The 23,304-nt window shown below is 43.0% G+C and overlaps 2 protein-coding genes across 4 annotated transcripts; one reads left to right on the top strand and one right to left on the bottom strand.

The window, feature by feature from the left end:
* Nucleotides 1–75: 75 nt before the first annotated feature.
* On the top strand, nucleotides 76–7,450 carry pex16 (peroxisomal biogenesis factor 16). 2 transcript variants are annotated; one of them, XM_069139650.1, is made up of 11 exons: nucleotides 76–312; nucleotides 450–485; nucleotides 1,389–1,465; nucleotides 1,636–1,769; nucleotides 2,320–2,420; nucleotides 2,753–2,833; nucleotides 4,152–4,298; nucleotides 4,874–4,946; nucleotides 5,309–5,428; nucleotides 6,006–6,070; nucleotides 6,571–7,450. In XM_069139650.1, exons 1-11 carry the CDS (start codon nucleotides 180–182, stop codon nucleotides 6,627–6,629), a joined length of 1,026 nt encoding a protein of 341 aa, XP_068995751.1. In that variant the 5' UTR covers nucleotides 76–179; the 3' UTR covers nucleotides 6,630–7,450. The 2 variants fall into 2 exon arrangements, with proteins under 2 accessions (XP_068995751.1, XP_068995752.1); XM_069139651.1 differs by having other exon boundaries at nucleotides 4,155–4,298.
* Nucleotides 7,451–7,926: 476 nt separating this feature from the next.
* arfgap2 (ADP-ribosylation factor GTPase activating protein 2) lies at nucleotides 7,927–23,164 on the bottom strand. Of its 2 annotated transcripts, XM_069139648.1 has the most exons (17): nucleotides 23,074–23,164; nucleotides 21,281–21,399; nucleotides 21,088–21,160; nucleotides 20,843–20,974; nucleotides 20,092–20,172; nucleotides 19,418–19,517; nucleotides 15,093–15,149; nucleotides 14,200–14,244; nucleotides 13,556–13,608; nucleotides 13,092–13,228; nucleotides 12,884–13,015; nucleotides 12,601–12,729; nucleotides 12,347–12,499; nucleotides 12,134–12,260; nucleotides 11,925–12,012; nucleotides 9,276–9,400; nucleotides 7,927–9,207 (listed from the first exon to the last, which is right to left on the bottom strand). In XM_069139648.1, the coding sequence occupies exons 1-17, from the start codon at nucleotides 23,143–23,145 to the stop codon at nucleotides 9,187–9,189; spliced, it is 1,644 nt and encodes a 547-aa protein (XP_068995749.1). In that variant the 5' UTR covers nucleotides 23,146–23,164; the 3' UTR covers nucleotides 7,927–9,186. The 2 variants fall into 2 exon arrangements, with proteins under 2 accessions (XP_068995749.1, XP_068995750.1); XM_069139649.1 differs by lacking the exon at nucleotides 14,200–14,244.
* Nucleotides 23,165–23,304: the final 140 nt, after the last annotated feature.

Below are 23,304 nucleotides of genomic sequence, written 5' to 3' on the forward strand. Positions count from 1 at the left end.
GTTCGACCCTGCGAGCAGGGGGGACACTAATAACTGTCGGCTCAGCCAAGCCGGAAGTTTGTTCAGTTTAAAGAGCGGCTGCAGGAAGTCGGATTGAAAACAAACAAGCTCCCGCATACAGCTAGTTTATCTTGAACTCAGCGGATAAATGAAGAGTTTGTTGTTCATTTGAAGCTGAAATGTCGCACATTAAAGAGTACTTGGACAAAGTGAGCCGAGTTTATGAACGATACACGGAGTACGTGAGGAGGAATCCAGCTGCTGCAGCACAGCTGGAGAACAGCGCGCGGACTCTGTCCTACCTGATCGCAGGTGAGGAGCCGCTGTTTCTCACTGGGGACAAAGAATGAGATGTTTTAGTTTCTGACTTTAACCCTAACTTAGATCAATCAGACTCGAGTTCCAGCTGCTGCTACTTATCCAGACAACACGTGGCTTTTGTTTTGCAGGACGATTTGCAGATTCTCATGAACTGTCTGAACTCGGTAAGTAAAACATCAGTTCATAGTTTTATAACTGATTAATTAATCTGTTATTCAGCTGGATTTCATCAACAGGATCTCTTCAGCCACCAGGGAGCCACGCAGCTCGGAGCTTTAGGTTCATTCATCAAACTTCACCTCTAACTTTTCAAATGAGAACATTTGCAAGTTTTCTGTTTTTCTGTGATTAGTAACCGGAAGTTTGGAGATTTGTTTCTGTTGGTCAGATAAAACAAAGTACATAGAAACGGCAGCAGCTCTATAGAAACTCCAACACGTCTTTGAGAAGAAAAAGACAACATCAGAAATCACAGAAGAAGAAAAAGTTGGATTTCTGTCACCTAAAAAAAGATCAAATCTATTTGCAAAACATTTTTCAAAGTGCCCACAATTAATACCAATATGGGGGGGGGGGGGGGGGGGGCAAGAGGGCAGGGCTCCAGCTGCTGTACAGTTTTCAGCAGATGGATGATGTAATATCTGTGATTTTTCTCCTTGAAAGAAAGCTTTACTTTCAAACCAGCTGGTGTGTTGTGGGGTTTAAAAAGGTTCAGAAAACACAACTTTACACAAATGAAGTCATCATAAACAAGGATGCAGAATAGTTTGTTATTCTACTTCAGAGGTTTACATTTCTATAGTTTGTAATTCATCAATGATTTGGACAGAAACAAAGTAAATATGAACTTCCTGACATTTTACAGATTAAATGATCAACTATACAAATAATAAATTAATGGATGATGATAGTTCCACACCAGAAGCTCTGTGTCTTCTTCTAATAAAAACACAATTCTGGTTTAGTAAACTTGATGTTTCCACTTTGGCCTGGGATTTTATGACCGCACAGTTAATATTGCTTTATCTTCCACAGCATGATGATGAAATGTTTTGTGTCTTTTTAAGTGTACTCTGCCTCCAACCTGCTTGTGCTGTTCAATGACAGCATTCTGCGCAAAGGGCTGAGACGTGCTCTTCCTGTGGTGAGTGCTGCTGCATAGCCCATCATGACCTCCAAGGGGCGACAACACCTCTGTTGTTTCTGCTGTTTAAGTTTAAACTGTTGATGCTCATCAGGTTTAAAGAATCCAACTGTATGAGATATGAAATAAAAAGACAGACTAAGCCTAACCCTGTTTAAACCTGTGTTAAGTCGCTGTCCCAGCAGAGGCTCCTCACCTGGCTGTCGGTGCTGGAACACGTGGAGGTTTTCCTGGAGATGGGAGCCTGCAAGCTGTGGGGCGAAGTTGGCCGCTGGCTGGTGATCGGACTCATTCACATCTTCAAGTACGGCTTCGTCCTCTCGTCTTAATTACAGAAAATAAAAAGTTAAGCAGTGAGGTCAATTTTAGATTCATCCGACAAGCCGGTTTGAATTGGGCAGAAGTATCTGGACACCATTCGGTGCCAGTTGGACCCTTCAGGTCTCAGTGATAAGTAACTTTACTGCTCGATAATTCACTGATGTTGTCAAGTTTGAATCTAGAGTTTGTGTTTGTCCCTTCCCTCTTTTAACATGACAACACCTCTGTGCTCAAAGCCAGCTGCATACAGAAATAATATTCAGTTTGTAGTGGAAGACGTTGATTGAGCTGCAGCACCAACCTCTGGGAAGAACTGGACTCCAGACTGGACCGAGACCTTAACCTTCACCAAGTGTCCACTTTATTTGGCCATTAAGGCACAAAAGATGCTCACCCTTTTGTTTTCGATATTATTTCTTGATCAAATGTGACACTTCCTGTTTGATATCTGTGGTTTGTTTCCAAACATGTAATACTGTGTAATAACCCTTTAAGCTGCTAGAAAGTCCTTCCTCCCCGTCTCCTCTTTCCAGGGCTGTTTTTCGCATCATTCTTCTTCTATGGCACAAATCTGGCATCCAGACTTCACCTCCCATAATCCCCCTGGACAGAGGGGCGGACCTTGTTGGTGAAGGTCAGTTGATTGTTGGTCTTATCACTTCTTTTCAGATAGTCTAAAATGTTTGTTCATTATCTTTAAGAGAAAGAACTGTTCTCATCTTTATTTCTGTTTTCAAGGTTCAAGTCTTTGAATTCCACTCATGATGCATCGTTTAGGAAAAACAGACACTCGACATACATGACAGAAAGTAAAACAGAAACTAAAGTCAGGATAAAATAAGAGTGAACATTGGTCTGTAATCTTCAGGTGGATGACATCATAACTCCAACTCCATGTTTGCTGAAACCCAAGTGGCCCAAAAAAAAATGGTGCTTTAAAGTTCTGTGATACTGTTTGTTCCACAGATGACGATAACGGGGAGCAGCAGGACGACTCCTGCTTCGTGGGTCAGAGGTCAGGACGAGTGATGAGGCCGCTGGGCAGCAGTAAGTACAGCAGCATTCTCTGAGAGATATCAGGTGTCTGTCTGGAGGATCTCTGGAGGTTCACCAGTGCAGCTCCAACTCTTCTTACCTGCTGAAAAAGAAAATGACTCCTACTGCCTGAGTCCCCTATCAGTTTATTAAATATCATGGCTCAGTCTTTTATTAAGAAATAAGCCTTTACGTATTTACATGTAAAGTTCAGACGAGGTAGGAGCACAGCAGGTCCTCGTGTTGGAGGATGAAGAACTTGTTCAGATCCACAGAAGGTCACATCGGACAGAAAAGAGCTGCTGGCTCCTCCAACTCTGAAGAATGTCAAACTTCAGGACTGATCACTGACGTCTTCTGGCTTTGATGCCGAAGGCCAAATGTGACGTCGCTGCTTGGAGTTGAGTTGAGAGGTGAAGCTACTTTCAGAATGTATTTCAGACAGCTGACATCTGTTTAAAACCTGAAGAAGATCCAGGCTGGTTTCTCTTTATAAACAGCTGCTGTTCTGGATTCATTACTCAAAAACTGATCAGATCTCATAAAGAACAGACTTATAAAGAACACTTTGTGCTGAAGCTAATAAAACTCAGTAGTAGTAGTAGTAGTAGTAGTTGTAGTAATAGTAGTAGTAGTTATAGTTGTAGTAGTAGTTGTAGTTGTAGTAATAGTAGTAGTAGTAGTAGTAGTAGTAGTTGTAGTAGTAGTAGTAGTTGTAGTAGTAGTAGTTGTAGTAGTAGTAGTAGTTGTAGTTGTAGTAGTAGTAGTAGTTGTAGTTGTAGTAGTAGTAACAGTTACCCTTTTTTGTAACAGTAGTTACCTTTATAAATACCTCTAACCTCTCCATCTCCTCCCTGTGTGTGTGTGTGTGTGTGTGTGTGTGTGTGTGTGTGTGTGTGTGTGTGTGTGTGTGTGTGTGTGTCTGTCTGTGTGTGTGTGTGTGTGTGTGTGTGTCTGTCTGTCTGTCTGTCTGTCTGTCTGTCTGTCTGTCTGTGTGTGTGTGTGTGTGTGTGTGTGTGTGTGTGTGTGTGTGTGTCTGTGTGTGTGTGTGTGTCTGTCTGTCTGTCTGTCTGTCTGTCTGTCTGTCTGTCTGTGTGTGTGTGTGTGTGTGTCTGTCTGTCTGTCTGTCTGTCTGTCTGTCTGTCTGTGTGTGTCTGTCTGTCTGTCTGTCTGTCTGTCTGTCTGTCTGTCTGTGTGTGTGTGTGTGTGTGTGTGTGTGTGTGTGTGTCTGTCTGTCTGTCTGTCTGTCTTTCTGTGTGTCTGTCTGTGTGTGTGTGTGTGTGTGTGTGTGTGTGTCTGTGTGTGTCTGTGTGTGTGTGTGTGTGGTCAGCAGCTCGGTCCCTGCAGGAGCGTCTCTGGGGATCTCCGCGTCAGAAGAAGAGCAGCAGCTTGCAGGAGAAGCTGAGCAGCAGAACGGAGCTTCGTCTGCAGGACACCGTGGCGGAATGTGTTTACATCGGCCGGCCGCTGGTGCACCGTATCCTTCATCCTGCTGCTGCTGGATCTCATCTTAACACACACTAGTTCTCATTCAGACAAAATGCATCACTATCTATTTATTGTCCTGCAAACTTCATTAAAAAACATCATCTGTGGAGTTTTACTTTTATATTTTACAAGCAGCGGTATTCAAAACATCACGTAACATGTAACATGTAACTTTAACAAACTGATGAATGCACCTCAGAAATGACCTACAAAGATGACATCATGTTTACTCACAGGTAGTGTTCCCCGGTCCTGTCCGGTCTGTACCGGTTCATTGCTGCATTTCTACCAGCTGTTTATCAGAGTATCAGTAGTCATCTCTCATCTCCTCTCAGCGCTCTGCAGGTCCGCTGAAGTCGTTACAGTCTGAACTCCAGCTGTTTCCGTGAGTCTGCATTAAGGACATTTTAAAATGAGACAACTGAATCATCAGAGCTCTGGAGGACAAACAGCTTCATGTGCGCTGAATCAGCAGTGAGAACAAACCTGAGTAGATCTTTTTTTATTGTTATTCTTATTTAATGATTTTTCTGTAGTTTGTCTTTGACTCCTCCCCGACGGCAGTTCTCTGCCTCGGCCTCTGTGGGAAACAGTCGTGGAAGCCGTGGCTCGTCTCCGGAGTCCTTGAAATTTCCAGGTAAACTAAGCTCCTCCTTCTTTCTGTTGAAAATCTCCATTTTACCTGCAGAGAAAGGAGCTGAAGAAAGCTGAGGGTGTAATATAATAAATTATTATTATTAATATTTATATCATTATAATATAGTATAGTATAGATCGAATATATTATAATAATATGTTCATCATTCATGAGGTCATAAAATCTGTGAATATCACAAGCTGTTTGTTGCGCCTGAAGACGAAGCCTCCGTTCTTCTCCGTCTTTCAGGATCTTATTTAAGAATGTAATCAGATGGTGAGTTATAAACACAAGATGTACCTGAACTTCAGGAAGTTCCTCGACAGAAGATGAGTGATCCATCTGTCTCCTGTTTCCTGCAGCTTCTCTGTTCTCAGTGACGCCAAGTTTCAGAATCGGTGGGAGAGAGCTGAGATGAAGAGGAGAGGCTTTCTTCTGCTCTACTACCTTCTGCGTTCACCCTTCTACGACAAATACTCAGAGTAAGTATCTGTGGACGTCTGAATCCCATTCAAGAGGACAGTCTATGAAATTACAGCTGCAAATAATCAGGACTTTTATATCCATTATATTTTGTATGTGAAAACTTTGCAAAAATTCTCCACAAATTCTCAAAGTTTCTTCAGTTTGCCTTAAATGTGAACCACAAAATATTCCAAAATTAGTCTCTGCCATTTATTGAACTTTAAATAGGTTGGACAAAATATCAGGAACACCAACAGCACCACAAAATGACCATTAAAATAAACCAGCAGCTGTCAGTCAGACTGAATAACAACTGAACATTATAATCCTTGTTAGTATTATACTTCTTACATTATCTGGCTAATTGCTGCAGAAGTAGAGCATCTTATTGAGCTCCATCAATATTTAAATAGTTTTCATCCATCTGTCCCCTGTTGTTTCAAAAGATGTCTGTTTGGTCACTGAACTTATTTATGATTATTGTCCGTTTTGCAAGAATCAGAACAAATGCATGTTTTAAATTGCAGAAAATGCAAGTTTGTTGGCACCATCAGCCTTTCAGAGTTTGAACTGTGTTTCCTGTTTCATCTGAAGGGAGAAGATTCTCTTCCTGCTCCGACTTCTGGCCGATCACGTTCCAGGAATCGGGCTCGTGGCGCGTAAGTTCAGCGGGACGTAAAACCCCTGAAAGGATTTCTGTGTTGCAGTAAATATTCATGACTTAAAAAAAAAAAATATATATATATATATATACATATAAACAAAGATTCCCAGTTTGTTAAGAGACTGATCTTCTGAATCAGCTGATCTGCTCCATCAGGACTGAGTGGGTGGAGTTTGATCAGATCAGGTTACATACTATACAGATGAGACCCAGATTTACTTTCCTCTCTTCAAGGGAACTGAAACATGTCTGAAATTTCTCCTGATAAATTACACAAAACTGAGACAGAAGTGTGTTTGGTGCAAAAACAAGAAGGCTGAGTTCATCTGGACTGAAAACGAAGGCTAACGTCAAAAATGTGGATGTAAAGAAAATGTGAAACCATTCGAGCTGCAGTGATGAGTTTGTGGCCCAAACAGACGAGCTGGTAATCAGTTGAAGACGGTAAGAAGGACTATATAAGGAGAATAATGATCCTGTGGTCTGTGTGTTCAGGCCCGCTCATGGATTACCTCCCCACCTGGCAAAAGATCTACTTCTACAACTGGGGATAAAACCTGATGGACGTCCTCGGACCTTCGATGTTTGACGGTCAGCGATGGTGAGGAAGGACTGTTGGCTTGTTTTGACTGCAGTCACTCGTCACAACCCCCTGAAATCTGACGAAACCACATGGACACCATCGACCCTCTGACCGTTTATTTTATTCTGTTCATCAATTTATTGTCAGCAATCAACAGTTTAGAGGTTTATTAACTATTTGTCCTTATTGATTAATATGTCAGTTATTTTCTTGATTAATCAATCAGTTGTTTGGCCTCTAAAACTACTTTAAATGATTAATTATCAAAATAATTAGCAATTAACTTTCTGCCCAATGAACTGATCGTTGCTGCTCCGGTTTGTGAGACTGTGAAGCACCGGTAAATGTTTTGCTCGTGTTAGAGGCGTGTTGAAGAGATTCATTCTTCATTTTCTACAAGCTAATGACGGGTTTGTACGATTTGTGGCAGAACATCTTTGTCTTCGAGCCTGTTTACGCCTGCCATCAACGGCCGATCTCAAGTGGTCCGCTCTGGTTTCAGTGTGAACGCACTGAGATCCGGTCTGCTCAGACCACGTTGGGACGTGTCTAGGACACGTATCTTTAATCACTGTGGACAGGAATGTCTCCTGAACCGCCTACTCAGCTGACGTCCTCTGAATAATCAATACAAATAATCTACAACAGAACAGCTATCCTGTGGGATTGTAGGGGGCAGAAGTACAGTTTAAAACCAGTCTTAAAACAAGTTTTAAACCCAGTGTAAACCTGTACAGGAAGTGTCGCTAAATGAGCTGTTTCCAGAATAAAAACTGTTTCCTGTCTACCTGACGCTGGTTTCACCAAAGACTCTTCTGGGTTCAGTTTCTTTTTTAGTTGACCTCGTCTGTAATTTCTGACCCACATCAGACCCACAGCTGAGGAAGAAGCCCCGCGCCCTCACAGTTCACTGATCCGGCGCAGCGCACAGCCCGACCCTCTCAGACCTGCTTGAATAATTCAATAATCTGGACCGATCGGGTCAGGTCTGACGGTTCAGGTTGTGAATTTCAAACTTGCAGCTCTTTATCTGTCACACTGTGCAGCTTTGTGTTGATGACTCATTGTTAGTGAGAACACGTAAAACTAAACAATGACAAGCACAGAAAACTGAGTACCAACTGGTTTCCACCAGCAGGCATCCACTTCAAATTCCTCAGAAACAACTGAGCTGCTGTAAACGAGGAAGTTCCACAACTTGAGACAGAACAAACAGGTTTGTGAGAGTGAGTGAGTGTGTGTGTGTTGGAGTCACAGAGAGCACAGTGGAGGTTTTCAATCTTTATTAACATACTCAATAAGGTTCTTTTTGTAGCCTACAAATAAATAGTTTTTCATCCTTTCAGTCCACATTTAAGTTTCTTTTCAGAGAGGTTTTTAAGGTGGGGCGTACACAGGTGTGGCCACACTGGGAAAATATGACTGATGGATCAAAGAAAATTACAAACCGCTTTCCAGAAGTGTCACCGTCTACTCCTGAAAACGTGCTGAATGTGAAGTCTGGCCGGAGCATCGGTGAACAGGAACGTGACGGGCGGGTGTGAAGATGTCTGATTTGATCACACCAGGTGTTGTATTCAACATGGCAGTGACATTTACAGAAATACCGACAGCGAGTCAGGGGCATCATGAATGTGAGGAGCGTTGGGAACCTGAACAGAAATGTAAAGCCTTTCAAAATAAGAGCCGAGGCAGACTTCACATTCAGCCTCAAAGTAAAACTTACCAAAAGGTGTTTTGAGGAGATGCATAGTCAAAACAATGTTATTGTTTCATGAGCTGGGACATAGCATGTTCTGTGTGAAAAAACATGTATGTACATACTTAAAATGACACTTTAATGCTCATTTGTTTTGAGTTTAATCCACCTGTAATTTCTAATTTCTGTCTGATGACGCCGCTCCACCTGTGCGCTTCCTGTGTTTAATAATTTTTAAAAAGTAAATAACCAAAGCAGCAAGGACATCTTGTGTTTGATGCTCTGACAGAAATACGGAACTCCAAGCTCTCAAACAGAGCCATGAACACAACTCAAACATGGTGGGTTCTTGTTCAAATTAAAGCTAAAAATATATATACTGCACCTTTTTTAATATCACAATAAAACAAAAAACAAGCATGACATTTTCCATAATAAGAAGAATCAAAATCAACACTTTGATTTATGTGTAAGGAATAAAATATAGTTGAATTAACTCTGACATCATTTTGAAAATCTAAGACCAAAAACCTTCTGGACATAAAATTAGAATAAAACTCCTTGTTTAGCAAAAGACTCGAACCTGTGATGGTTTCAATTATGAAAATAAAACTCAAGAGTCAGCTGATGAGGGTGAGAGAAGAAAGAACGTCTCACTCCTGGAACATCGTCTCTAGTGGAGGACGACAAGGACGACATGGACCACGTGTTTTCCCATGCAATCCTCTCCGCCCCACCCCCCTCCCCCCTCCATCTCCTCCATCCAAATGCAGGTCCGTCAGGAGGCTGGTTGGCTCCACTCAGGCGGTACTGAGTGATGTCGTCCTTCTCAGTAGGAGCCGTAACGGTCCTGAGAACAAAACAACAGGTATGAGAAAATGTTCAAATGAAGTAATGCAGAGACTCCTGAGGTCTCACCTGGATCGTGTTCATGACGCCGTTGGCGAGGACGGCCATCTTCCCTGCGACGGTCTTCACTCCCTGTTTGAACTGAGCGATGTCGGGGCCGGACGGGAGCACGCTGTCAAAGCCGGATGCTCTTCCTTAGAGAGGAAACAAAACATTTAAAGCTCAGGCTGGAACTGAACCTACGACCTCATATCAAAAGATGCCTCGTCATTTTACCAATGCCACGTAATAATTATTTCATCTCTCACTGAGTTTGTAAGTTTGCCCACTGACAAGGAAATGAACGGTCTCTAATTGTAATGGAGGTTTATTTTAACAAAGACACAGAATATATATATATAAAAAAATCATATAAAGTTATAAATTGATTTGCATTTGATTGTGAAATAAGTATTTGATCTCCAACCAGCAAGAATTCTGTCTCCTACAGACGGTTAGATTTGTCCTCTCGCTTTAAGAAAATGTATAAACCTGTATAAAAGACACCCGTCTCAACTTTTTACCTGTATAAAAGACACCTGTATAAAAGACACCCATCTCAACTGGTTACCTGTATAAAAGACACCTGTCTCAACTGGTCACCTGTATAAAAGACACCCGTCTCGACTGGTTACCTGTATAAAAGACACCTGTATAAAAGACACCCATCTCAACTGGTTACCTGTATAAAAGACACCTGTCTCAACTGGTCACCTGTATAAAAGACACCTGTATAAAAGACACCCGTCTCAACTTGTTACCTGTATAACAGACACCCGTCTCAACTGGTCACCTCTATAAAAGACACCCGTCTCAACTGGTTACCTGTATAAAAGACACCCGTCTCAACTTGTTACCTGTATAAAAGACACCCGTCTCAACTGGTCACCTGTATAAAAGACACCCGTCTCAACTGGTCACCTCTATAAAAGACACCCGTCTCAACTGGTTACCTGTATAAAAGACACCCGTCTCAACTTGTTACCTGTGTAAAAGACACCCGTCTCAACTGGTCACCTCTATAAAAGACACCCGTCTCAACTGGTTACCTGTATAAAAGACACCCGTCTCAACTTGTTACCTGTATAAAAGACACCCGTCTCAACTCTTTACCTGTGTAAAAGACACCCGTCTCGACTGGATACCTGTATAAAAGACACCCATCTCAACTGGTCACCTGTATAAAAGACACCTGTCTCAACTCTTTACCTGTATAAAAGACACCTGTATAAAAGACACCCATCTCAACTGGTTACCTGTATAAAAGACACCCATCTCAACTGGTTACCTGTATAAAAGACACCCGTCTCAACTCTTTACCTGTATAAAAGACACCCGTCTCGACTCGTTACCTGTATAAAAGACACCTGTATAAAAGACACCCGTCTCAACTTGTTACCTGTATAAAAGACACCCGTCTCAACTCTTTACCTGTATAAAAGACACCTGTATAAAAGACACCCATCTCAACTTGTTACCTGTATAAAAGACACCTGTATAAAAGACACCCGTCTCAACTTGTTACCTGTATAAAAGACACCCGTCTCGACTCGTCACCTGTATAAAAGACACCCGTCTCAACTCGTTACCTGTATAAAAGACACCCATCTCAACTCGTTACCTGTCTAAAAGACACCTGTATAAAAGACCCCCGTCTCGACTCGTCACCTGTATAAAAGACACGTCTCAACTCGTTACCTGTCTAAAAGACACCTGTATAAAAGACCCCCGTCTCGACTCGTCACCTGTATAAAAGACACGTCTCAACTCGTCACCTGTATAAAAGACCCCCGTCTCGACTCGTCACCTGTATAAAAGACACGTCTCAACTCGTTACCTGTCTAAAAGACACCTGTATAAAAGACCCCCGTCTCGACTCGTCACCTGTATAAAAGACACGTCTCAACTCGTTACCTGTATAAAAGCTCAAGAAGAAGCACAAGAAGGTCACGGAGAGGTCGAGCCGGTCTCCGGACCTTCATCCCAGAGAACATCTGTGGAGGGAGCTGAAGCTTCCTGTTGCCGAGCAACAGCCTGGAAACCTGAAGGGTTTGGAGGATCTGCAAAGAGGAGTGAACAACATCCCTCCTGAGATGTTCAAACCTGGAGACCAACTACCAGAAACGTCTGACCTCTGACCTCGCCAACAACGCTTTCTCCACCAAGTACTGAGTCATGTTCTGCTACGGGATAATATACTTATTCCACACAATCAGATGCAAATCAATTCTAACTTTTATATGATGTGATGTTCTGGATTTTTTTTAGTAGTCTATCAATAGTCTGTATGCGAGGCGTTTAGGGGACATCAGTGAACAGTAGTATCTACCAATAGTCTGCATGTGAGGCGTTTAGGGGACATCAGTGAACTGCAGTGTCTACCAATGGACTGCATGTGAGGCGTTTAGGGGACATCAGTGAACTGCAGTGTCTACCAATGGACTGCATGTGAGGAGACCTCCTGTTTGAGTTCAGTTTTCTAACAACAATAGTGGACAGATGAACCATTTTTAAAGATTTAGCTTTAGACTCAATGACATAAAATAAAAGTTTTACTTTTTTTTATTAGACTTTTTATGAGGATAAAAATAGAGCCACAAATCCTGAGTGATTATTTTTAGCGTGCTTCACAGCTCAAATATAAAAGTCGTCTTTGAGTTTGATCAAAACAGATTTTACCTTTATGGTCGCTGCCGTCTCCGAACAGGTCAGCTGAGCTGATGGAAGTGCTGCCAGACATGCTCTCCAGTCGGGTCTTAGCATCGTACTGAGCAACAACAACAGATTCAGCTTTAGAGATATAAACTCAACCATCTCTCTCCAGTTGCTGTTTCAACTTTAGAGAATTAAATCTTGTTTTTAAACTAAAATGAAGGGAAGTTTCTCACCTCGGCGCTGCTCTCTCGACCGAAGAACATGTCCGACGAGATCGCCTTCGCGTTGGCAAACTTCTGCCGGGCCTCACTGGACTCGGAGACCGGAGACGACACCTCGGCTTTTCTCCTGCTGGGAAGTCTGAGTTCAACACAAGAGGCCGGATCAGAACTGGGACCGGTCCAGGACTCAGAGAAACACCGCAGCGTGTATGAACATGAAGATACCTCTCTCCTATAGGCTGAATACTAGAGATGGTGACCTCCTCTTTAGGCTCCTCCTTCTCCAGGGCCCAGGAGGCCGTAAAGGAGGCGGTCCCTCCCTCAGTGTCCCACCGGGACCCGAAGCTGTCCCCCACTGTGAACGGGTTGTCCTTATATCTGAAACAGGAGACACAGAGGAGTAAGGACCGAACCTCTGCTTCATCATCCTCCTGTAAATAATCAGTCCATTTATAAGAAATATAAATACTCAGGTGTACTTTGGGGGTCCAGAGGTGAAGCCGGGCTCGTCGAACATGTCCAGTTTGGAGCGAGAGGAGGACTTGGCTCCAACAGGCGTTTCCTGCTCGATCACCTGCATCTCTGACATCACAGAGTGAGACACGGCGCTGGAACAGGAAACAGGAAACAGGAAACAGGAAATCAGGGCACAAATTTAAAGTACTTCATGTTCAAAGTAAAAACTGTGAGAGTCCATTTCATGAACGTTGATCATCCTCAGTAAGACGACCTCTGACCTCTGACCTGAGGTTGCTATGTTACCTCCTGTTGCCGAAGCCCATGCCCAGCCTCTCAGCCTGCTCCCTCTTCTTTCCCTCCAGAGTCTGAAGCTTCTTCTCCTCCATCTTCCTGTCGATCTCCAGCTCTTTGTAGGCCAGACGCATCGAGGCCACACTGCAGGAATTTCAGAGAATCCTGGTTTTAGTTGAAATAAAACCAGTGAAGTGAAGGAGAATATGTGTTCCCTTACATGGATTCCTCAGCTTGTTTCTTAGCCTCGGCCACCTGCTCCTCTCTCAGCTTCTCAGCCACTTGCGCCTGCTTCTCCACCTCGGAGAAGCTCTTGCTGCTGACCTTCTGGGCTCCGAGGCCTTTCTTTGCACCGAGCTGCAGCAGCGTGGGAACACGGGGAACACTGATCACTTCTGGGTGAAAGTCACGTGTTAAAAGGGTCAAATGCATCTGCAGCATTCGGCCGACAAGAAACTGGCGTCTCTTTAAAACGACCCTCCAGATCACAGCCCTGTTTTAGTATTTCTACGTGTCTCGTTCACTTTGACACTAACGAGGCTGAAATTACATCTTTAGTTTAACATTAGCACATCATTTTGAGAACGAGTAATCTTAAGATTTCTAACAGCTCCGCTCTGTTCACGTGAGCGACGGGACCCTCAGACCGGCAGCTGGTTGGTGGTCCGGCTCGGTGCAACTCACCCCTTTTTTGGCAGCCATGGGCTTCTTCTTCCCGATGATGGACGGTTTCACATCTAACACACAAGTGGAAATCTGTTCAAACATTTCATCTGCAGAATATTTTCATTTTTAAGTCTCAATTCAAGCGAAGCAATAAAAAGGTATCAGCTCATGAAAACCAGGTGATTCTGATAAAAGCTGCTGCAGACAAACAGCACTGAGACGGTTTTATCGTTCATTCTCGGACTGAACATCATGACGCTCAGTTACAAACACAAGATTGAATGTGACCTTCTGAGATGAAAAGCTTCTGTGAAGCAGATGTTAGTCAGCCAGTGTGTGTGGTGAGAAGGTAGGAACTAAGATTACAGACCATAAAAACTATTCAAATCTCAGAGACATCGCACTGTTGAGATGAAAACTGATTATTAGCATTCTTCTGATCCTGTTTGTGTCCTTCTGAGTTTTGGTGCCACAACATCAGCATGCTGCATCTGAAACCAGGTATGTGAGACAGATGGATCAGCTGGTCTCAGTAGTCCTGACGGAGCTGCACGTTGTTACAGCTGGTTGAACAGCAGAAGCTCACCAACAGCACAGTTATCACACACTCTCCTCAACCAGCTGCTGAGCAAGATGTCAATCAAGCAGCCCACACTGATCACCTTCAGGTGTCCATCCCTCCTGTGATGACAAACGCATGGCGTCCTCTACAGGACCGGACCGACCAATCAGCAGTCATCATACAGAACACAGAGGAAGAGCACAAGAATCACATCTCTGTTTGGGCCAACATTACACCACTGCACACACTGCTGCTATGATGGATGAGGTGTGATCAAACAGTTCAGTGTTCCTGAACGCAGCACCGTGCTGCAAATGGAGCAGGAGGACCAATAAGTTCAGAGTGTTCCTGAACGCAGCACAGTGTTTGTTTCATTGTATATTAACATAAATAGAAACTGACTTTTCTCAATTGATTTTAAATGTTCCCATTTTGTCATTCTTTGATAGGAACATTGTAATCACTCCTTCTGCAGAAAATATGCTCCTTAATTAAATATCTATTCTTTGTAATCTGCAGATTCATCACTATTTCCAATTCTTCTCCCTTCAAACCTTTTCTGAGCACCTTGTTAATAAAATGTACAAAAGGTAGGAAACTCAAAGACACCCTATTCTTTTCATCCAGTGAACAGAGGTGAAAGGTTGAGGATTAATTTCCACTGACAGGAACGAGGTGTGTGCAGGTATTGTGTTCTTCTTTGTGCAGATAATTACAACCTGCACTTGCAGACATCTGAAGGATGAGAACATTTCTCTGCTTTGTATGACTGAAACAAAGAGAAAATATGCAGCCATACAGACGGTGTCAAAGTGAAAGTGTTTGCAGAGATAAACAGAGAGATAAAAAGACAGAAATACAGATATGAGGCTGTACACTCAGACTGAGGAACGCATGAATGAGCACAAATGTGAAAAGATGAGAAGGGAAGCCGTAGCCGAGAGCTCTGCAGTTACATCAGAACCACAAAGGCTGAACCCAGAGGATACTCACCGATGGAGGCTTTGGGTGATGTGCTCAGACCGTCGATGCTCGGCCCGTCTTCTGCCTCTACAAAGAGCCAGAGAAACATTTCAGGCAACACAAAACTCGCATTTAACAAACAGACAAATCAACGGAGCTATCATGACTTTTAGTCTCTGGCATCAGTCATACTCCAAAAATACAGAATACTACACCTCCCATAATGCAACATTTTGAATCTTATAGGCCCCAAACATGCTGCACAAAGAGCACAAACACAAACCGGTACAAATGCTGAGATGAGTTTCCACTGCAGAACTCAGAGACAAAGTCTGGACTATCCTGCTGCACCTGCTGGACCCAGACCGGATCAGAGGAGCAGGATGGATGGATGGATGGATGATGGATGGATGATGGATGGATGGATGGATGGATGGATGATGGACGGATGGATGGATGGATGGATGGATGATGGACGGATGGATGGATGATGGACGGATGGATGGATGGATGGATGGATGGATGGATGGATGATGGATGGATGGATGGATGGATGATGGACGGATGGATGGATGGATGGATGATGGACGGATGATGGACGGATGGATGGATGATGGACGGATGGATGGACGGATGGATGGATGGATGGATGGATGGATGGATGATGGATGGATGGATGGATGGATGATGGACGGATGATGGACGGATGATGGATGGATGGATGATGGACGGATGGATGGATGATGGATGGATGGATGGATGGATGAATGATGGACGGACGGATGGATGGATGATGGATGTTTGGATTATGGATGGATGTATGGATGTATGGATGGATGGATGGATTGATGATGGATGGATGGATGGATGGATGGATGGACGGATGGATGGATGATGGATGGATGTATGGATGCTTGGATGATGGATGGATGGATTGATGATGGATGGATGGATGATTGATGATGGATGGATTGATGATGGATGGATGGATGGATGATGGATGGATGGATTGATGATGGATGGATGGATGGATTGATTGATGATGGATGGATGGATGATGGATTGATGATGGATGGACGGATGGATGGATGGATGATGGATGGACGGATGGATGTTTGGATGATGGATGGATGGATGATGGATGGATGGATGGATGGATTGATGATGGATGGATGGATGGATTGATGATGGACGGATGGATGGATGGATTGATGATGAATGGATGGATTGATGATGGATGGATGGATGGATGGATTGATGATGGATGGATGGATGGATTGATGATGGATGGATGGATGGATGGATGGATTGATGATGAATGGATGGATTGATGATGGATGGATGGATGGATGGATGGATGGATGGATGGATGGATTGATGATGGATGGATGGATGATGGATGGACGGATGGATGGATGGATGATGGATGGATGGATGGACGGATGGATGTTTGGATGATGGATGGATGGATTGATGATGGATGGATGGATGGATTGATGATGGATGGATGGATGGATGGATTGATGATGAATGGATGGATGGATGATGGATGGATGGATGGATGGATTGATGATGGATGGATGGATGGATTGATGATGGATGGATGGATGGATGGATTGATGATGAATGGATGGATTGATGATGGATGGATGGATGGATGGATTGATGATGGATGGACGGATGGATGGATGGATGATGGATGGACGGATGGATGTTTGGATGATGGATGGATGGATGATGGATGGATGGATGGATGGATTGATGATGGATGGATGGATGGATTGATGATGGACGGATGGATGGATGGATTGATGATGAATGGATGGATTGATGATGGATGGATGGATGGATGGATTGATGATGGATGGATGGATGGATTGATGATGGATGGATGGATGGATGGATGGATGGATGGATGGATGGATGGATTGATGATGGATGGATGGATGATGGATGGACGGATGGATGGATGGATGATGGATGGATGGATGGACGGATGGATGTTTGGATGATGGATGGATGGATTGATGATGGATGGATGGATGGATTGATGATGGACGGATGGATGGATGGATTGATGATGAATGGATGGATGGATGATGGATGGATGGATGGATGGATTGATGATGGATGGATGGATGGATTGATGATGGATGGATGGATGGATGGATTGATGATGAATGGATGGATTGATGATGGATGGATGGATGGATGGATGGATTGATGATGGATGGATGGATGATGGATGGACGGATGGATGGATGGATGATGGATGGATGGATGGACGGATGGATGTTTGGATGATGGATGGATGGATTGATGATGGATGGATGGATGGATTGATGATGGATGGATGGATGGATGGATGTTTGGATGATGGATGGATGGATTGATGATGGATGGATGGATGGATGTTTGGATGATGGATGGATGGATTGATGATGGATGGATGGATGGATGTTTGGATGATGGATGGATGGATGGATTGATGATGGATGGATGGATTGATGATGGATGGATGGATGGATGATTGATGATGGATGGATGGATGGATGGATGATGGATGGATGGATTGATGATGGATGGATGGATGGATGGATGGATGGATGGATGGATGGATGGATGGATGGATTGATGATGGATGGACGGATGGATGGATGGATGATGGATGGACGGATGGATGTTTGGATGATGGATGGATGGATGATGGATGGATGGATGGATGGATGGATTGATGATGGATGGATGGATGGATTGATGATGGACGGATGGATGGATGGATTGATGATGAATGGATGGATTGATGATGGATGGATGGATGGATGGATGGATTGATGATGGATGGATGGATGGATGTTTGGATGATGGATGGATGGATTGATGATGGATGGATGGATGGATGTTTGGATGATGGATGGATGGATGGATTGATGATGGATGGATGGATTGATGATGGATGGATGGATGGATGATTGATGATGGATGGATGGATGGATGGATGGATGATGGATGGATGGATTGATGATGGATGGATGGATGGATGGATGGATGGATGGATGGATGGATTGATGATGGATGGACGGATGGATGGATGGATGATGGATGGACGGATGGATGTTTGGATGATGGATGGATGGATGATGGATGGATGGATAGATGGATTGATGATGGATGGATGGATGGATTGATGATGGACGGATGGATGGATGGATTGATGATGAATGGATGGATTGATGATGGATGGATGGATGGATGGATTGATGATGAATGGATGGATGGATGATGGATGGATGGATGGATGGATTGATGATGGATGGACGGATGGATGGATGGATGATGGATGGACGGATGGATGTTTGGATGATGGATGGATGGATGATGGATGGATGGATGGATGGATTGATGATGGATGGATGGATGGATTGATGATGGACGGATGGATGGATGGATTGATGATGAATGGATGGATTGATGATGGATGGATGGATTGATGATGGATGGATGGATGGATTGATGATGGATGGATGGATGGATGGATTGATGATGAATGGATGGATTGATGATGGATGGATGGATGGATGGATGGATGGATGGATTGATGATGGATGGATGGATGATGGATGGACGGATGGACGGATGGATGTTTGGATGATGGATGGATGGATTGATGATGGATGGATGGATGGATTGATGATGGACGGATGGATGGATGGATTGATGATGAATGGATGGATGGATGATGGATGGATGGATGGATGGATTGATGATGGATGGATGGATGGATTGATGATGGATGGATGGATGGATGGATTGATGATGAATGGATGGATTGATGATGGATGGATGGATGGATGGATGGATGGATGGATGGATTGATGATGGATGGATGATGGATGGACGGATGGATGGATGGATGATGGATGGATGGATGGACGGATGGATGTTTGGATGATGGATGGATGGATTGATGATGGATGGATGGATGGATGGATTGATGATGGATGGATGGATGGATGGATGTTTGGATGATGGATGGATGGATTGATGATGGATGGATGGATGGATGTTTGGATGATGGATGGATGGATTGATGATGGATGGATGGATGGATGTTTGGATGATGGATGGATGGATGGATTGATGATGGATGGATGGATTGATGATGGATGGATGGATGGATGATTGATGATGGATGGATGGATGGATGGATGATGGATGGATGGATTGATGATGGATGGATGGATGGATGGATGGATGGATGGATGACTAAACCAGCCTAAACAGAGGTCCCTCCCCCTCCCACCACCACCACATGGTGCTCCACATGATGAAGTAAACAGGTTTGTTCCACTCACGGTTGTCGTCCTGGAGTTTCGTGTCCGTCAGCTGGTGATTGACAGCGGCTCCGTTGTGCTGCGGTTCAGAGGGCGGCGACACGCTCCAGTCGTTAGCAGGCTGAAAACAGGACAAATACATCACAGCTGTTTGTATTTTCTTTATTAGGTGACATAAATGTATGAAGGCTCATTCTTGCTCTCTTTGTTTGAATTTTACACTCATTAAAGTTCCTTCAAAGCTTCATGTAGAATCTGAGGCTACGTAGTCGGGATGATGTAATCAGTCTGTTTCAGCTCATCACGGATCAATAGACACGTGTCAGCTGATAAGTAGCGAGATACTGCAGCAGGGCTAATACAGACCTCTCAACACCACTTATTAAGAACTATTCTATTGATACACAATAATCTATTACAGTTCTGATTTTTCAATATTTTACAGGCAACATGTATATTAAAGCATATTTTTTTAATATCAACATAAATATATTAATGCACTATTCATTTGCAGTTTAAAGATTTTAATGATTAGAATTTAATGTCCAGCAAAGTTTTTTTACAACTGGCCAATATATTGTGATATATGAATATAGATCAAGTATAATATCAGTGAGGCACTTCTATAATATGAAGCTGAATGAAATAACTTTTTTATTCAAACTAGCAGCAACCATTTGATCAAAAAAACAAACCTGTGTGTGTTGGGCAAAGAAGTCCGTCTCTTTCTTCTCCGGAGCTGCAGGAGTTCCTGCTGCAGAGGAGTTGATCCACAGCTGGAATAAAGAGACACATTAATGATGATCTAATAATATAAATAAAAGATCTAATGATGGGCACACAGGTTTATAATTCTAACATTTAGTTTTTAATAGAATGATCATGAAGCACTGAGTCGTGCTCTTTGTACTCTGGACTGGACTGACATGGCTCAATGATCATACCGTCACCGTCTTATGTAACATGTGGATGATGTCATTTGGACTCAGCGCTCAACCTGTGAGGTACAAAACTAAGGTGACTGTGGTGACGTAAACTATGACTACAGAAAACTAATAAACATATCGCTTTTCAGCTGCAAATATGTTATTTTTAACATCTTACATCAGATTTGTGGCTGCTCAATCATTATAAACTTCTGATGTATTAACGGGCCACGTGCCATTCAAAATGTCCCGGACCGCTCCCTGTACCCGTTACTTCATGTACCAGATCCTGAATGATATTTTTTTTATAACAATTACAAAATCCGTTTAAAGATAAAGAAAATTACATTTCACATTAAAGTTCAGATCTTTACTTTTCAGTTTTACGATGACTGAAGGCATTTGATAAATAAAATAGGAGTCCAGCTGGCCTGCCAGTCTTCTGCTCTCTGCATTAATGCAGAAATATGGCCCGTAATAAAGTGATGAATTAAAACATTTCCACCTGATTTATACTCACATCTGTGCCATATTTGGACAACGCGGTGTTCGCCTGCTGCCGAATCTTCTCCCTGTACATCTGGGCTGCACGACTGTTATACTTGGCGTTGGTGTCATTTGTGGAGCAGCCGTGCTGGCGGAAGAAAGACGTCTGAAGACAAGAGGAGAAAGAGGCTCATTACATCAGAGATTTGACCAAAACACCTGCATCAGAGCTCGACTCGCCCACATCGAAGGGTTTCTCAGACCGAGTCTCTAACTTACCGCGTTGGCGTTCCCTCCGACCTGCATACATCTGAGCTGAAACCAGTTCCAGTTGGAGTCCAACTCGGTGGATCTGGAGGAAACAGGAAGCAAACAGGTGCTCAACACTCTCTATTGATGGCAGTTACAGCTGATCATGGCAGCGGCAGTCGTAGTCGAAAGACTGAACTGAGATCACTCAGGTGAAGCTCACCTGATGAAGCTGAGGTGAACCCCCAGTGAGCGGTGGATGCCGGAGCAGTCGATGCACAGGAACACACCGTAGGGGATGCTGGCCCAGCTCGGGTTCTTGGCAGCGCAGTCAAAACATGCCTGGACAGAAGGAGCGTGTTCAATTCATCACCTGTTGTTACACCTGGACAACCTAATGACATCATCAATGAGATCTGCACCAACACAAGTGTGATGGTCCCAGAGTTCAGCAGCCATACAGGCACCACACATGTAACATGTACTAACATGTACTAATACACATCTAACATGTACTAACACACATCTAACATGTACTAATACACATCTAGCATGTACTAACACACATCTAGCATGTACTAACACACATCTAACATGTACTAATACACATCTAACATGTACTAATACACATCTAACATGTACTAACACACATCTAACATGTACTAACACACATCTAACATGTACTAACACACATCTAACATGTACTAACACACATCTAACATGTACTAACACACATCTAACATGTACTAACACACATCTAACATGTACTAATACACATCTAACATGTACTAACACACATCTAACATGTACTAATACACATCTAACATGTACTAATACACATCTAACATGTACTAACACACATCTAACATGTACTAATACACATCTAACATGTACTAATACACATCTAACATGTACTAACACACATCTAACATGTACTAACACACATCTAACATGTACTAACACACATCTAACATGTACTAATACACATCTAACATGTACTAACACACATCTAACATGTACTAACACACATCTAACATGTACTAATACACATCTAACATGTACTAATACACATCTAACATGTACTAACACACATCTAACATGTACTAATACACATCTAACATGTACTAACACACATCTAACATGTACTAACACACATCTAACATGTACTAACACACATCTAACATGTACTAATACACATCTAACATGTACTAACACACATCTAACATGTACTAACACACATCTAACATGTACTAACACACATCTAACATGTACTAATACACATCTAACATGTACTAACACACATCTAACATGTACTAACACACATCTAACATGTACTAACACACATCTAACATGTACTAACACACATCTAACATGTACTAATACACATCTAACATGTACTAACACACATCTAACATGTACTAATACACATCTAACATGTACTAACACACATCTAACATGTACTAACACACATCTAACATGTACTAACACACATCTAACATGTACTAACACACATCTAACATGTACTAATACACATCTAACATGTACTAACACACATCTAACATGTACTAATACACATCTAACATGTACTAATACACATCTAACATGTACTAACACACATCTAACATGTACTAACACACATCTAACATGTACTAATACACATCCAGCATCCACACAGCCCGACATCACGACCACCATCGTACACGTTACTGTCGTTAAACTGCGTGACTTATTTTGGATTCATTTAAACTTGAATCGGACTCATTCTGCTTAACTTCCTGAAGGTAACGTAGCTTAGCCGATTAGCTTCCTCAAAGTGCACAACCCGTTTACGTGGCCTTTCTGTTCGGCTGCTTTACCGGCAGGCTAGCAGCCGTTAGCTCGGGCTAGCAGTCTGACCGAGCAGTTAGCTGCCTAGCTACAAAACGGCTAGCTGGCTAGCTAACAGCTGTTAACCGCACAGACGAAGCTAACCGACGGGTGCCGGTGAAAAACACGGACGGCGTCGTACTTGGTTACCTTGTTCGTAGGAATAGATCTTAATCTTTTGAAAATGGTAAGGATTTCGGTCTTATTTGGTTCCGTAGCCATCTTGCCACCCTGACGATTTCCATAAACTGACGTCACTACGGTAAGTCGTGAGCCCCAAATAGTACAAAAGCGAAAGTTGAGCTAACCAAAAACTCAAAGCGGCAAAAGAAAATTTTCTTCACTGATTAGCTGGCCCCTTTCTTCACCCAACCAATCAGC

This window comes from Embiotoca jacksoni, unplaced genomic scaffold (genome assembly GCF_022577435.1).
Source record: "Embiotoca jacksoni isolate LCO1_2020_lvr unplaced genomic scaffold, fEmbJac1.0.p SCAF_84, whole genome shotgun sequence".
In the NCBI taxonomy this organism is placed as follows: Eukaryota; Metazoa; Chordata; class Actinopteri; family Embiotocidae; genus Embiotoca; species Embiotoca jacksoni.